Genomic DNA, 12,294 nt, shown 5'->3' with positions numbered 1-12,294 from the left:
TTACGACGTCGTTTCAAGTCACATCGTTACCAACTTTTCAATTATTTCTTCATCATAATCATTATCTGTCTAACAAAAGCAAAAAAATGTGATTCAAATAATTAAACCAAATTCTAATTGTTTTCCATGCAAATGAAACATAATTAATTAAGCAATTAATCTTTTTTTTGGCAATTCAGGTAGATGATGATGCTGAGGTTGACTAAAAAAAATGTAAATGTAGCTATCTCTTTGGGTTCCCTGTTGAGAAGCTATAAAAATCATGTGGTTGGCCATTAATGAGCAAGTGTAGGGTTGGGATGGATTAAATTTGGGGTTGAGTGGGTGTGTTAAAAGAAAATTGATCCAACTTTAGGGTACAAGATATGAGAAACCAAAGGGAGCAAATCATATGTTATGATCCTCAACTATGTATATATTATTGACCTATCTTATTATATATAAATAAATAATGATCATCTTCGTGGAGAATGTGCTTCAACAGAAACCCCCACCTCTTCTACAGTTTATGGGGTTTAATCACTCGTTTCCTTTCATCATTTTGTGTGTATATATATATTATACCCAATCATCATTACAATACTTATAATTCTATGTTCCTCCTCCACTATTTTCTTTGAAAATCTACAAAATTCGATTCGGTTGGGATATTTTGAAGGTTTAATTCCACATGTCTTTAAATGTTTGTTGATATTTTTAAATTAATTTGATATCTTTTTGGGATTTTATAATTACAAAGTGATATACGATATTAACAAAAATAGAGAAAGAGAGAGATGAAAAGAAGTAAGGAAGAAGAAGAAAATCTAATGACTTGTCTGGAATCTCCTTAGTGGAGTGTCTGAGATTACTTGAAGGGTTACTTGAGTAGTGAGTATGATTCAAGTAACCTGAGACATTCCACTTGAGGGACTCCAGACATATAGTTAGATTATCTTCTTCTTCACTATCCTCTGCCTTCTCCACTTCCGTTGATACCGTGTATGATAAGACTTAAACTTAGTATGTTACCAACAATGTTGAAGTCTCATTGGCAAATTTTAAAATATTAGTACCAACAATGTTGAAGTCCCATTGGCAAATTTTAAAATATTAGTATCAATCAAGCCATTTTGTAAATTATGAATTTTAGATATCACGTTTTAAAATTTTTTTAACTTTTAAAGATACTATCTATTAACAAATAAGATTCAAGTTGTTTCTAAACTAAGGTTTTATTTAATAATCTATTGAAAAAATTATATCAACTGAAAATTAATATCTTCAGTGATTTAATTTTTAAAAATCAAATCCTACAACTTTCAAACAAATAAACATTTATCAGTCTGATTATATTTTACATTTAATTTTATAAATTAAGTACTTAATTTTTTTAATTCACCAAATACCACCTACCATTTACTGATTAAATTGATCGAAACTAATAAAGGTACAACCACTATATCCTGCATTGGAAATTGATTAGCATTGAGTTGTTGTTTAAGCAAGGAGCTTACCTAAGATTTTTTATTTCCCAGATGGAAGGTTGCATCACCAATTCATCACTGTAAAATGGTGGATTGGTAGGCAATTTTAAAAGAGCAAAAGGAATTAGGCAAGAGGATCCATTATCCCCTTACCTATTTGTCATTGTTGGATGAAGCTGCTGCAAATAAATTGCTCTGTTATCATCCGAAGACAAAGAAGATTAGGCTATTTGGTATGTAAGGGATTTGAGTTGCAGGAAGTATGGGAGAAAACTGGGTTTGCTATAGGAAAGCTGGTAGGCAGATATTTGGGGTTCCCATTAGTAGTAAAGAGGTTAACAGAGAAGGATTGAGGTTACAAAGAAGGTTAATGGATGGGTAGTAAAGCTTTTAACTAATCCAAACGGTGTTATTTCATATCCAAATTTATATGGAATGCTCATGTTAATTGAATCCAGTTGGACAAGGATGGAATTGAATTGACGTTGGACTTAGAGCTGATACTTGAACACCAAGTAAGCTGCTGATTTTGAACTTGAGCAACTCTAGCATAATTCTGAAAATTCAAATATAAATAAATTAATATCAATTCAAGAAAATTTATAATCAAGAAAAACAAAATAAGATAGATTATGGGATGAGAATACTGAATGGAAGATGGATTGATTGAATCCCTCGAAGGCGAAATCTTTAGCATTTTTTTGGTAAATTGAAGCTTGAAGAATTGCTATCAATAATCTTGAATCAATTGAGTTAAAAGAATTTTTGAAAAATAACGAGAAACGGAACTTGCTAAACAAAGAAACTCCAAAGAGTGCTTTATTGAATGAAACTCGTAATGACTTGAAAACTCTTAAAGATCATTGATAAAGAAGTTTTCTTGATGAAATCAACTTTTTCGATGAACAAGAAGTTAAAAATATTCTAAAATTCTAAATAAATAACTAAAATATAAGACCTAACAAATACACTGTTGGATTTATATATATATATATATGATCAAAATTAAGTCTTCGAATTAAACTTAATATGATTTAAAAGCTTATTCAAAGTCAAAAGTCATTTATATTTTAATCTCGTACAAAAAATTTTATTCACGTAGTCTTCAATAAAACGATTATATCTTGAGCTCTGAATGCTAAATAATGTTAACTTAAAGTGAGTTTTGAAGTTAAGACTTAAGAGACAACTCTTCGAACCGTATGAAGAGATCTCAACCTAAAAACATTTGAATCGTATCCAAAAATGCATCTCAAGTCGATTGATATTCAAAACTTGAAAATTGATAGCTTTGACGAACTTAATTGAATGAATTTCATCCAATTCATGCATGTATCAATTGGGAAACATCTTTATACTTCCAAAAGTGGTCATCAAGAAGGTGAATCAACATTGTATGAGATTCTTTTGGAAAGGTTAGAATGATATGGTAAAAGGAGTAGGGGTAAACTAGGATATAGTTTGTAAACCCAAAGCAGATGGTGGAGTTGGCTTGAAAGACTTAAATAGTTAGAATCAGGCTTATGTATTGTAGCCAATTAATGATGCCAGTAGGTTCTTGCTTGGGTAAATGCCTATGTACTTAAAAAGAGAAGTCCTTCAAGGATCTGCCAGCATCCTACCGACATAGCTGGAGCTAAAAGAAAATAATGAAGTTAAGAGACACTGTAGAGCAATTTTTTTGATATGGGGATTGGCCTTTGCCAAGATAGAAGTATTTGGGCAAGGAAAGTGGCATGGTCCATAGTCATTTGGTTTCCATTTTACATACATAAGCCTCTGTAATAACATGGTTGGCTATCTTAAATAGGTTGGCAACTAAGGCCTGGCTTAGGGACTTGGGATTGAAGAATGGATGCAATTTGATTCTGATTACATTTGTTCTTTTTGACACAATAATTAAAATTATTCATAGTTCCTTCTCAACCAATAAATAGGAGGATAATATATTTCAGTGCGCTCGACCTCACGTTATCCTGTATTGACAATAATGCTTATGTCAATTAAGATAAAACTCAATCGACTTAGGGTGAATTTGGATGAACGGTAAAATACAGTGCGTTTAACTTACTTTTTGCCTCATACTACAATATCACTACAGTATCTAATCTTACCTCCCAGCTCTTTTATACTAACCCCTCCAAACCCACTCTTATTTTTCAACTTTTAAATACAAAGAAGAAAAATAGAGGAAACATATGGACTGTAGTTGAGCCCAGTAAAATAGAAAAAAGGGAGTTGAGCCCATTATTCTCCACTACACTTTGGTAACGCTAGAGCTAGAATTATTATTTTACAGAATTTGCCACCACCCGCCAATCTCCCTTTTACGGCCGCCGATTTCTTCTGTCCTCTTCTCGTTCCCTCGTCGGCCACCACTTCCCCTCCGGTATATTTGTCACTCTCCCTTACTATACAAATTTGAATTCTTAAATGAAATTGCTTGCCTTTTGATTACTTCTTTTTGCAGCTATGGATGACGACAATTCGAACGCGTTGCGGAGAATGTCGACCCGTACTCGGAAAGTTGCTCCTAAAATGGCTGCAGCACTCGGCAGTTCTGATAATCGATCCCAGGTTTCCTTTCTTCTCTTTTTTTTTTGCCTACTAAATTTAGATATCTACTGGTGTTAACATTTTTGCTGTGAAATTTGGAAATTAATTGGTGGGGTTTTAATGTTATGGGGGAAAAAAAGGCAGCTTTGGCCCGTCTTGAAGCATTGGAGAATGATAACGCTGGGATTGAAGCAGTTGAAATGAACGATGATGATGAAGCTTCTCTTGATGAAGATGATCAAGGTTTTATTCTTTTCTTTATGCAGAATTTCATGGAAATTTTCTGTTCTAATCATAAATTTTGTGTCTCTACTTCGCTAACATTGAGAAGTTGGTCCCTCAGAAGAAGTTAGTCCAATTTGGTATCATTGTTATACTTTGCTGTTAAATTGCTGACATGAAGGGAACAATGCATGAAAATCAACCGTTCAACAATTTATATGCAACAAAATTAACAAAAATCAGCAGGACTAACTTAGAGAGAGATTAACTTCTCGGTTTTCATAAAGTAGAGCGATGAGCTTCCTAATTAGACTGAATTTTCTTTATTATGACAAAAGGGTAGTCATCCTTTGAAATGGGTTATTTCTTTAGTAGGGGAAAAAGAAGGGTATTAATCAGTTGAATTAAGATGCTATTTCTGTTTGGGTATGGTCTCACCCAGTGAAATAGCAAATTAAAAACCTGTCTTTACTCTTTTGTTAGTTGAAATTTTTATTGGTGAGAGCAAGCAATAATAATTTGGAAGAAATTTGTTTCGTCCATCAAAATACCTACCCGAGAAAGTGAAAATGTGAACTTTTTTCATCTTAGTACTGTTTTAGAGTATGATTTATGTTGTTACTGTAAACATTCCTACCCTGTGCATCTGTTTCAGAGATTGGTTTTATTCAGAGCCTTATGGATATTGAAGCTCATACTCATAGATATACTAGCACTGGTTAAGTGGGTGTTTTTACCTGAAGTTCTACCATGACTACACTTCATCTTAAAAGGATGTTTCATCCATTTTTTTTTAATGACGAATAAGATCTGTATTTATAAAAAGTAGGCTAGCCTAGTACAAAGTGAACTGCATAGCAGTTTTACAAGTTTAATAACTCATAATGACAGTGTCAGCAAAAATAAACCGACTTGCTAAATGGACATGTTATCTTCTAATCCCCAATTCTATGCAATCTTCCCATTTAATCTGTGTCCCCCGCAATCTTTCCAACTCCAAAAAGTCTTACATCTACCCTGTTCCTTGACCATATTAATATCTGTTGCCGTGAAGTCCACTATATCTCTTAATCTAGATAAAGTAAAGTTAGGGACTCTAGGCTAGTGGAAGAATTACTGCAAGTAGAGCCTTCTTGATGAACCTATTGAGTTCAGCAATAGATATTAATTGGAGGATATTTCTTTAGTAGGAAAAAAGGGAACAATTCTAAAAAGATCTCCTTAATATGATCTTCTCATAAGCTCCAATGATACATAAAATATCACAAAAGTTGTAATTGTTTGTGTAATTGAATAATGTTTTGTGTAATTCTTGTTACACAACATTACGAGAGTTGTAATAATTTGTATAATTGGTTAATGTTTTGTAAACATTACAAATATTGTAATAATTTTTCATTATTGGGTAATATTTTGTATAATTTAGTAATGTTTTTTGTAATTGGGTAATATCTTGTGTAATTATTTAAAAAGTTGTGATAATTTATGTTATTGGATAATGTTTGTTACTTGATGAAAAACTTAATTTAGAAAGTTAGCCCTAGAACTCCTCATAGAAGGGTATTGACCATTTGGATTAAGATGTTGATTCTATTTTGATATTTCCTTTCACAGTGAAATAGCAAGTAAAGAAATGAGATGTTTCTTTAGCAGGACAAAAGGGTACTAATCATTTGAATTAAGATGTTATTTCTACTTTGATATTGTCTCACCCAGTGAAATAGGTAACAAAAACCCTGTCTTTTGGTAGTTGAAATTTTGATTGGTGAGAGTAAGTAGTAATAATTAGGAAGAACTTAGTTTCAACCATCAGAATACCTACCAGAAGTGATGAAAATGAAAATATAAACTCTTTTTGTCTTAGTACTGCTTAAGAGTATGATTAATGTTGTTGGTGTTAACATTCCTAGCCTATGCATCTGTTTTCAGAGATTAGTTTTCTTCAGAGCCTTATAGTTGAAGCTCATACTCGTAGATATACTAACTCTGGTTAAGTGGTTATTTCACTAGAAGTTATACCATGACTAGTCTTTATCTTAAAGGGTGTTTCACCGTACTAATCTTCTTGACTTCAATCTTTTTTATGATAAATCAGATTTATTTTTACAAAATTTAGGCACTCTATGTTAATGGAAGAATCACTGCAAGTGGAGTGTTCTTGTTGAACCGGTTGAGTTCAGCAATCCAATCTGCACTCGGCCTTTTAATACTTGTTGCCAACCTGGCTTGGTAACATCAGTATCATCCTGTCTTCTATTTTTTCCTGTCTTGGTTTTGTTGATGGACTTTTTCTGTATACATATTCCTTTTTCTACTCATTTCATGATTCTTTCCAGTGAGTTTGGACTATTAAAAAGCTTACTATTAAACATTTGTTGCTTCAAAGTAGTTGGGTACTAATATGTTTCCTACCTTCAAGACCTGCTTTATTCAACAAACCGATTATTTGAAGTTGATAAGGAAATGTAACTATCTTTGAAATTTATCTTCTAATGTTAGTTTCGGGAAGCTGTTTTATTATTTTCAAATCATCAGGGTTATCTTGCTTTTCTTGTTTTGAACTTTTCCTTCTTTTTTTTTTCTTTTTTTTAACTTTATTTTCAGCATACATGCAAAAGAGATCGAAGGGCACAAAACGTAAAACCCGACAGGCAAAAGCACTTGAAAATGCTAGGAAGGCTCCCAGATCATTTCTTGAGCTCTTACATGAGGTAAAAGGATAGTGTTGTTTCTAATCATCCTGGTTTTATCTCGATTTCCTGAACTAACTAATTCCTATTTTTTGAAGGCAAACTTAGAGTCCTTGCCTCCTCATGTTCCATCTTATTTGAGGGCAGCAGTGGGACCTCCAAGTTCTACCTCCCGCCGGCATTTTTGCAGCGTTTGCGGCTTTAGTGCAAAGTATACATGTGTGACATGTGGGATGCGCTTTTGTTCGTGCCGATGCCAAAATATACATAACGATACTCGGTGCATGAAATTTGTTGCATGAGTGGTAATATTAGGAACCCAAAAGGATTTTGTTGACATTAGCAGACATTCATCAAATGCCAAAAATATTCTGTGGATGTTGTTGTAAACAAAACTTTCAAATGTAGTGTTAGTAAAACTAAGACTTTCTGTGATATTGTTTCTTGGTAGAAATTGTAAATCAAGCTTTCTTTTAAGGCTTAGCTAGCTCAGTGCATCATTCTGATTTATGGCCAAAACAAATAGATGATTGTTTGGTCACAAGACTTTCATGAAGATGCCTCGGCAGGTTGGATTGGTTTTAGATTAGATCAAATCGGGTTTTAAAATTTTCTATGATTAGATCAAATCGGGTTTTAAAATTTTCTATGTCATTTCGGTTTCGGCCATTTGCGTTGGGTCATTATTATTTATTATTTCAGATCTCATTTTAGGCTTTTGGTCACTTGGGTTAAAGAGTATAATCGTTTAAATACTAAAAAGCTTAAAGCTCAGCTTATAAAAAGCTTAAAGCTCAGCTTAAAATTTGGAGCTCGATTAAATTTCTATTTTTAAGTTTGAGCTCAAACTTGATTAACTTCGTTTATTAATTTTGTTTCGTTTAATTAAGTTCATACTTATTGAAACTTAAGCTTGATCTTGACTTGATTATTAAGCTTAGATTTGATAATATATTAAGGTAAATAATATAATTTAATAATAGAAAAATCATGAAAAGATACATTAAAAATGAAAAACTTGATAAGGTTTGCAAGCCGTTCTGAGTCGTGAGCTTTATCGAGTCGAGTATTACTAAATTTAAATTCAACTCGATTGAAAGCTCAAACAAGCTCGATAATTACCAAATTGAATTCGAGTGAGTAGTCAGCAAGAACAACGTCTTATGTATACCTCTAGTTTGGATAATTTTGAGTCATGTTGTTTTATAAATAGATTAATTTAGTTTGGGATTCATAGTTAAAAGAAAGGAAATCTTGAGAATTTATCATCTCTTATTTTAATAAATAGTAAATTCTGTAACACTAACAATAGAAAAAGTTAAAATTTGGGCTATTACAGACATAACCTGAAGTCCTCGTCTTTGTTCTTACAACCACTATATTGATAATGCCAAATAAGTTCCCTAGCAATACTTCAACTCAAGACATACAACATTTATGCAAACAAAGCTATTAAATCCTTGAATCCAAATCCGGGTAATACAGTTCTACGGACTCGAGTAAACGGCTATGACGGAGCGTGTAATATCCGTTGTTTAGCACTGAGGCAGATCGAGTGGTGGAGGCTGCACTGTCTGCAATTCCCCAACCCCATTCTCAACTAGGAAAGCCATGGCCAAGCCCCAAGGGAGATGAGTGTCTATGTGACAATGGAGCAGCCAGATTCCTGTTTTTGGACCAGTTTGAGTAAATGACGAAAGTCAACATATTGAAGCTGTTTAATTTTGAATTAGAGGAATGTTTTAAGTATGGCATGTTACCTGGATTATCGGCCTCAAACCGGATGGCTACCCATCCACCAGGAGGTGTTCCGATGGTGTTTCTCCTGGGCGGATCGATAAGGTTGAATTTGGCCGGATCAGTTCTGGGATTGAAGTTACCAAAACCACTTCCGATAACGTAGAACTCGTAGCCGTGAAGATGCATAGGATGATCTTCAACTGTGACAATACTTGTATCCTGGAACACTACTTGTACCTGGGAACGATACCTTAGTTTAAAGAGCTTCGTTGCTTTTACCGGTTGCCAGAGACCTCGGCTCACGTTACCTGTATAATCGAATTGAATGGGAGGAACAGGCGGAAAGTCCGTGGTGAAGATACCGGGTTGACCTTGGTAGTATGCCTGCATTAAGGAGTTTCTTCTTGGAAATACAAAGGAGACATTGTTAATGCTGGCTGCAAAGCGAGTTCCGTTGGGGCCTTGGCATCGTGGGCTGTTCGGGTTTGTGCAGTTGATTAGTCCTAATCCCACAGTGAAAAGCAAGCTCTCATCGATCTTCATGGGAACGTCAGCCTTGTAAGGACTCCTTAGCTGGGCAGTGAATGCAGTTGCAGTGGCAGTGTCGTTGAACCCTGGTAGCTGAGGGAAGATTGGTTTCAAAGGCTGCCCTTTCTTGGCGCTGCAAGGAGCAGATTTATATTCGAGGATTGCTGTTGTGGTGGTATTGTCAAAGGGCGCATTCGCGGTGTTGTAGGCATGCGCGGCCATGTAGTAACGAGCCGGTTGCTGATCAGCGGTAATCAGGACATCAGTTGTTTGGCCAGGAGCTATCATTATGACATTTGTTGTGAAAGGCTTAGTGTAGGAAGCATCAACAGCAACAACAGTTAGTTTGTGGTTGGCCAGTCCAAAGAAAAGTTCTTGATTCAATGCAGAATTGATGATCCTCAGAAGAATCGTCTCGCCCGCTTCCACCGGAAACACAGCAGTTTCTGCATTTGCAATTTGATCAGTTACTACATCATCTTGACTTTCGAGTTAAATGGTGAGAGCATACCTTTGCTAGAGCATCTATATAGATCCCCTGGTTGACCATTAATTGTAAATGCATCTGATACATTTGGAGCAGCTCCAGTGAAAAGTGCTAGCCTTAGCACATCCATTGGATTCCTATCCCACCATTCTCCTGTTTATCATCATCATCATAGTCCATATCAGTTATGCTACATACATACGTACATACATACATACAAAGATTGATGACATGGGGTTACCAAGAAGAATAGGAATTTCTTTCTTAGGCATAAGGAAAGGGTACGGACGACCCATCCCAGGATATATGATGAGAGCTCCATAAACTGTGGCTCTAAGCCATCTGCTATGAGCATGCCACCACAAAGTCCCCTCCTGGTTTTGGATGGTGAACCGGTATGTGTAAGACCTCCCCGGTTGGATAGGACACTGCGTCACGTACTCGGGTCCATCGGCCCACGGATTTCGCAACTGTCGCACTCCATGCCTGATCAATAGAAGTCAATACAATGATACAAAAGTAAATATAGTGTGTATCATATATAGTTTGCATAAAGATTACCAGTGGAGAGTGACATTGTATCTGGCTCTATTTATAGCAGTGATCACCAGAGTATCACCATCTCGAACTTCCAATGTCGGCCCTGGGAATTGGCCGTTCACTGTAATTGTACTATGAGTTCTGCACAGCCTCTTCACTGGTTTTGCTTCAATCTGTTTCAACAAAAAAAGAGGAAAAATTTCAACAAAAAAGTAGTGTAATAGTGTTATAGTACTTGATTGAAATTTATGTTAAGATGAAGGCATACAACAAATTGATGGAAATGAATTGCAGCATCTGCAAATGATGCTATGAAAACAAAGACTAAAAGAATGGCAAAGAATAAGTGAGAGCTGCATGGCTTATCACCGAGTTTGTGATACTCCATTTGAGGGACTGATATGTGAGCTTGGTGTTCATAGGGAGCAGCTATTTATGGTGTGGAAAATTTGGGAAAAATAAGAATAATTTAAGTGTTTATTTGTTTTTTAAGAAAAAAAATTGTATTGGGAAAATTAGGTTTCAAGTCAACTAGAGAACTTGAAAAAGTTTTAGTATAAAATATAGTCTAAACCATAAAGAGGATTTGGTGCACCCACTGTTGGACTAAAACTCAATGAACAAAAGCACTCTCAATCCTCAAATGTAATACTTCTAATCCTTACCTTTTCATGATCCTTATTGACTTAAATCTTTCAATCTTACATGGAGAACAATGGAACCTGTGATTTTATTTATCTAAGGTCCCTAAACCATTGTGTAAATTTTAAATTGGTCTCTATTAGAGATGGCAACGGAAAGGGGAAGAGCGTCGCTCCTAACATAATCCGACCTAACCTAAAATTAAATATTAATTTATCTACTCCAAACTTGGCTAAAAAAGTAAATTATACTTAATTCCGACCTGATCTAATATGCCACATTTGTAAAAAAAAATTATTTATCAAAATAGCATAATAATGTTCCTTTTTATTGTTTTTTAATGACACTATTAATTGTTTTCTAGGTATAATTATGCTAGAGCAAATATTAATATAAAATTTATTGTCATATATTTTAAATTAATATTATATATATATAAGGGTATTTTAGTAATTATCTTGGGACGAGCGGGTTTTCCTAAACTCAATCCCGACTTGACTCAACTTATTGAAGAATTAGACCTGACCCAAAATCCGATCTGATTTGATCAAATCGAGTCGGAACACATGAATCCAAGTGTTCTTTTTTTTTGCCATCCCTAGTCTCTAAACTTCCAAATGTTCTTATTTAGTCTTCAAAGTATCAATATTGTATCTATAAGATCCTTTCAATTGTTTAGGCGTTAAATATTTGTTCAGATCTAACGTGGAACTTTTTAAAACATGTGGATCAAACGTAAATATGTATGTACTTATTGTACAAATAGTTTGGATTTGACATGTTAAAAAACATAAAGTGTCATTAAAATTTAGGATAGTTGTTCGCTTTGGACCGGTTATATCTAAACAATTCATACAATAAATACACACGTATTTACAATTTGATCTACCTATTTTAAATATGCTTTACTTTTGTGTTACCACCTAAGTCGTTAATTTCTTGAATTGTCAAAGTTGAATGGAAGTGCCTAACTGTAATGGCCACTACAGCTTGGCACTACGAAGTCCATGTAAATAAAATAACAAAGAACAGAAAGGTTTGTTTACGAAGTTCAACTTTTCTACGTCTACTAAGTCTAACTCAGTGAGTAATTCCGTTATCTTTAATCCACAATACAACAAGTGAATCGTACTCTATCACTCTCCAAGTATAGAAATCTCACTTTTCAACATAAAAACTAGAACACTCACCCCTAAATTCTTCCTCTAAAAACTTAGGCTTAAACTCTAATGGTTTTCAATTCCATTGCACACTCTCAACACAGTTTCACAATGAACAAAACAAAGTGCTCTCAATGAAGCTCTCTTTTAAACTTAGACAAGCCTCAAACCAAATATAGGTTTTGACTTGCTAACATAGAAATTAAATGAATACAAAACAACCCCTTAGAAAGCAATTCTATAATATACTAATAAAAGCATAA

At 34.4% G+C, this 12,294-nt stretch overlaps 2 protein-coding genes across 2 annotated transcripts; one reads left to right on the top strand and one right to left on the bottom strand.

Annotated features, from left to right (window-relative positions):
• Positions 1-3,667: 3,667 nt before the first annotated feature.
• Positions 3,668-7,369, top strand: LOC107963862 (SWR1 complex subunit 6). Its single transcript, XM_016900363.2, has 5 exons — positions 3,668-3,855; positions 3,937-4,043; positions 4,163-4,265; positions 6,849-6,955; positions 7,033-7,369. The coding sequence occupies exons 2-5, from the start codon at positions 3,939-3,941 to the stop codon at positions 7,234-7,236; spliced, it is 519 nt and encodes a 172-aa protein (XP_016755852.1). The 5' UTR covers positions 3,668-3,855; positions 3,937-3,938; the 3' UTR covers positions 7,237-7,369.
• An 817-nt stretch (positions 7,370-8,186) lies between these two features.
• On the bottom strand, positions 8,187-10,636 carry LOC107963863 (laccase-13). Its single transcript, XM_016900364.2, has 6 exons — positions 10,498-10,636; positions 10,251-10,402; positions 9,931-10,175; positions 9,714-9,842; positions 8,695-9,648; positions 8,187-8,600 (listed from the first exon to the last, which is right to left on the bottom strand). The coding sequence occupies exons 1-6, from the start codon at positions 10,615-10,617 to the stop codon at positions 8,470-8,472; spliced, it is 1,731 nt and encodes a 576-aa protein (XP_016755853.2). The 5' UTR covers positions 10,618-10,636; the 3' UTR covers positions 8,187-8,469.
• Positions 10,637-12,294: the final 1,658 nt, after the last annotated feature.

Source organism: Gossypium hirsutum, chromosome A03 (genome assembly GCF_007990345.1).
Source record: "Gossypium hirsutum isolate 1008001.06 chromosome A03, Gossypium_hirsutum_v2.1, whole genome shotgun sequence".
NCBI lineage: Eukaryota > Viridiplantae > Streptophyta > Magnoliopsida > Malvales > Malvaceae > Gossypium > Gossypium hirsutum.
The sequence above is the reverse complement of the archived record's forward strand: the minus strand, read 5'-3'. Positions and strand labels throughout refer to the sequence as shown.

Coding starts and splice junctions, on each gene's coding strand:
- LOC107963863 (XM_016900364.2), bottom strand. CDS start 10,617: ATGGAGTATCACAAACTCGGTGATAAGCCATGCAGCTCTCACTTATTC. Junction 10,176..10,250: donor TACAATGTCACTCTCCACTG/GTAATCTTTATG, acceptor TCTATTGATCAG/GCATGGAGTGCGACAGTTGC. Junction 9,649..9,713: donor ATATAGATGCTCTAGCAAAG/GTATGCTCTCAC, acceptor TTGCAAATGCAG/AAACTGCTGTGTTTCCGGTG.
- LOC107963862 (XM_016900363.2), top strand. CDS start 3,939: ATGGATGACGACAATTCGAACGCGTTGCGGAGAATGTCGACCCGTACT. Junction 4,044..4,162: donor GTTCTGATAATCGATCCCAG/GTTTCCTTTCTT, acceptor GGGGAAAAAAAG/GCAGCTTTGGCCCGTCTTGA. Junction 4,266..6,848: donor TCTTGATGAAGATGATCAAG/GTTTTATTCTTT, acceptor CTTTATTTTCAG/CATACATGCAAAAGAGATCG.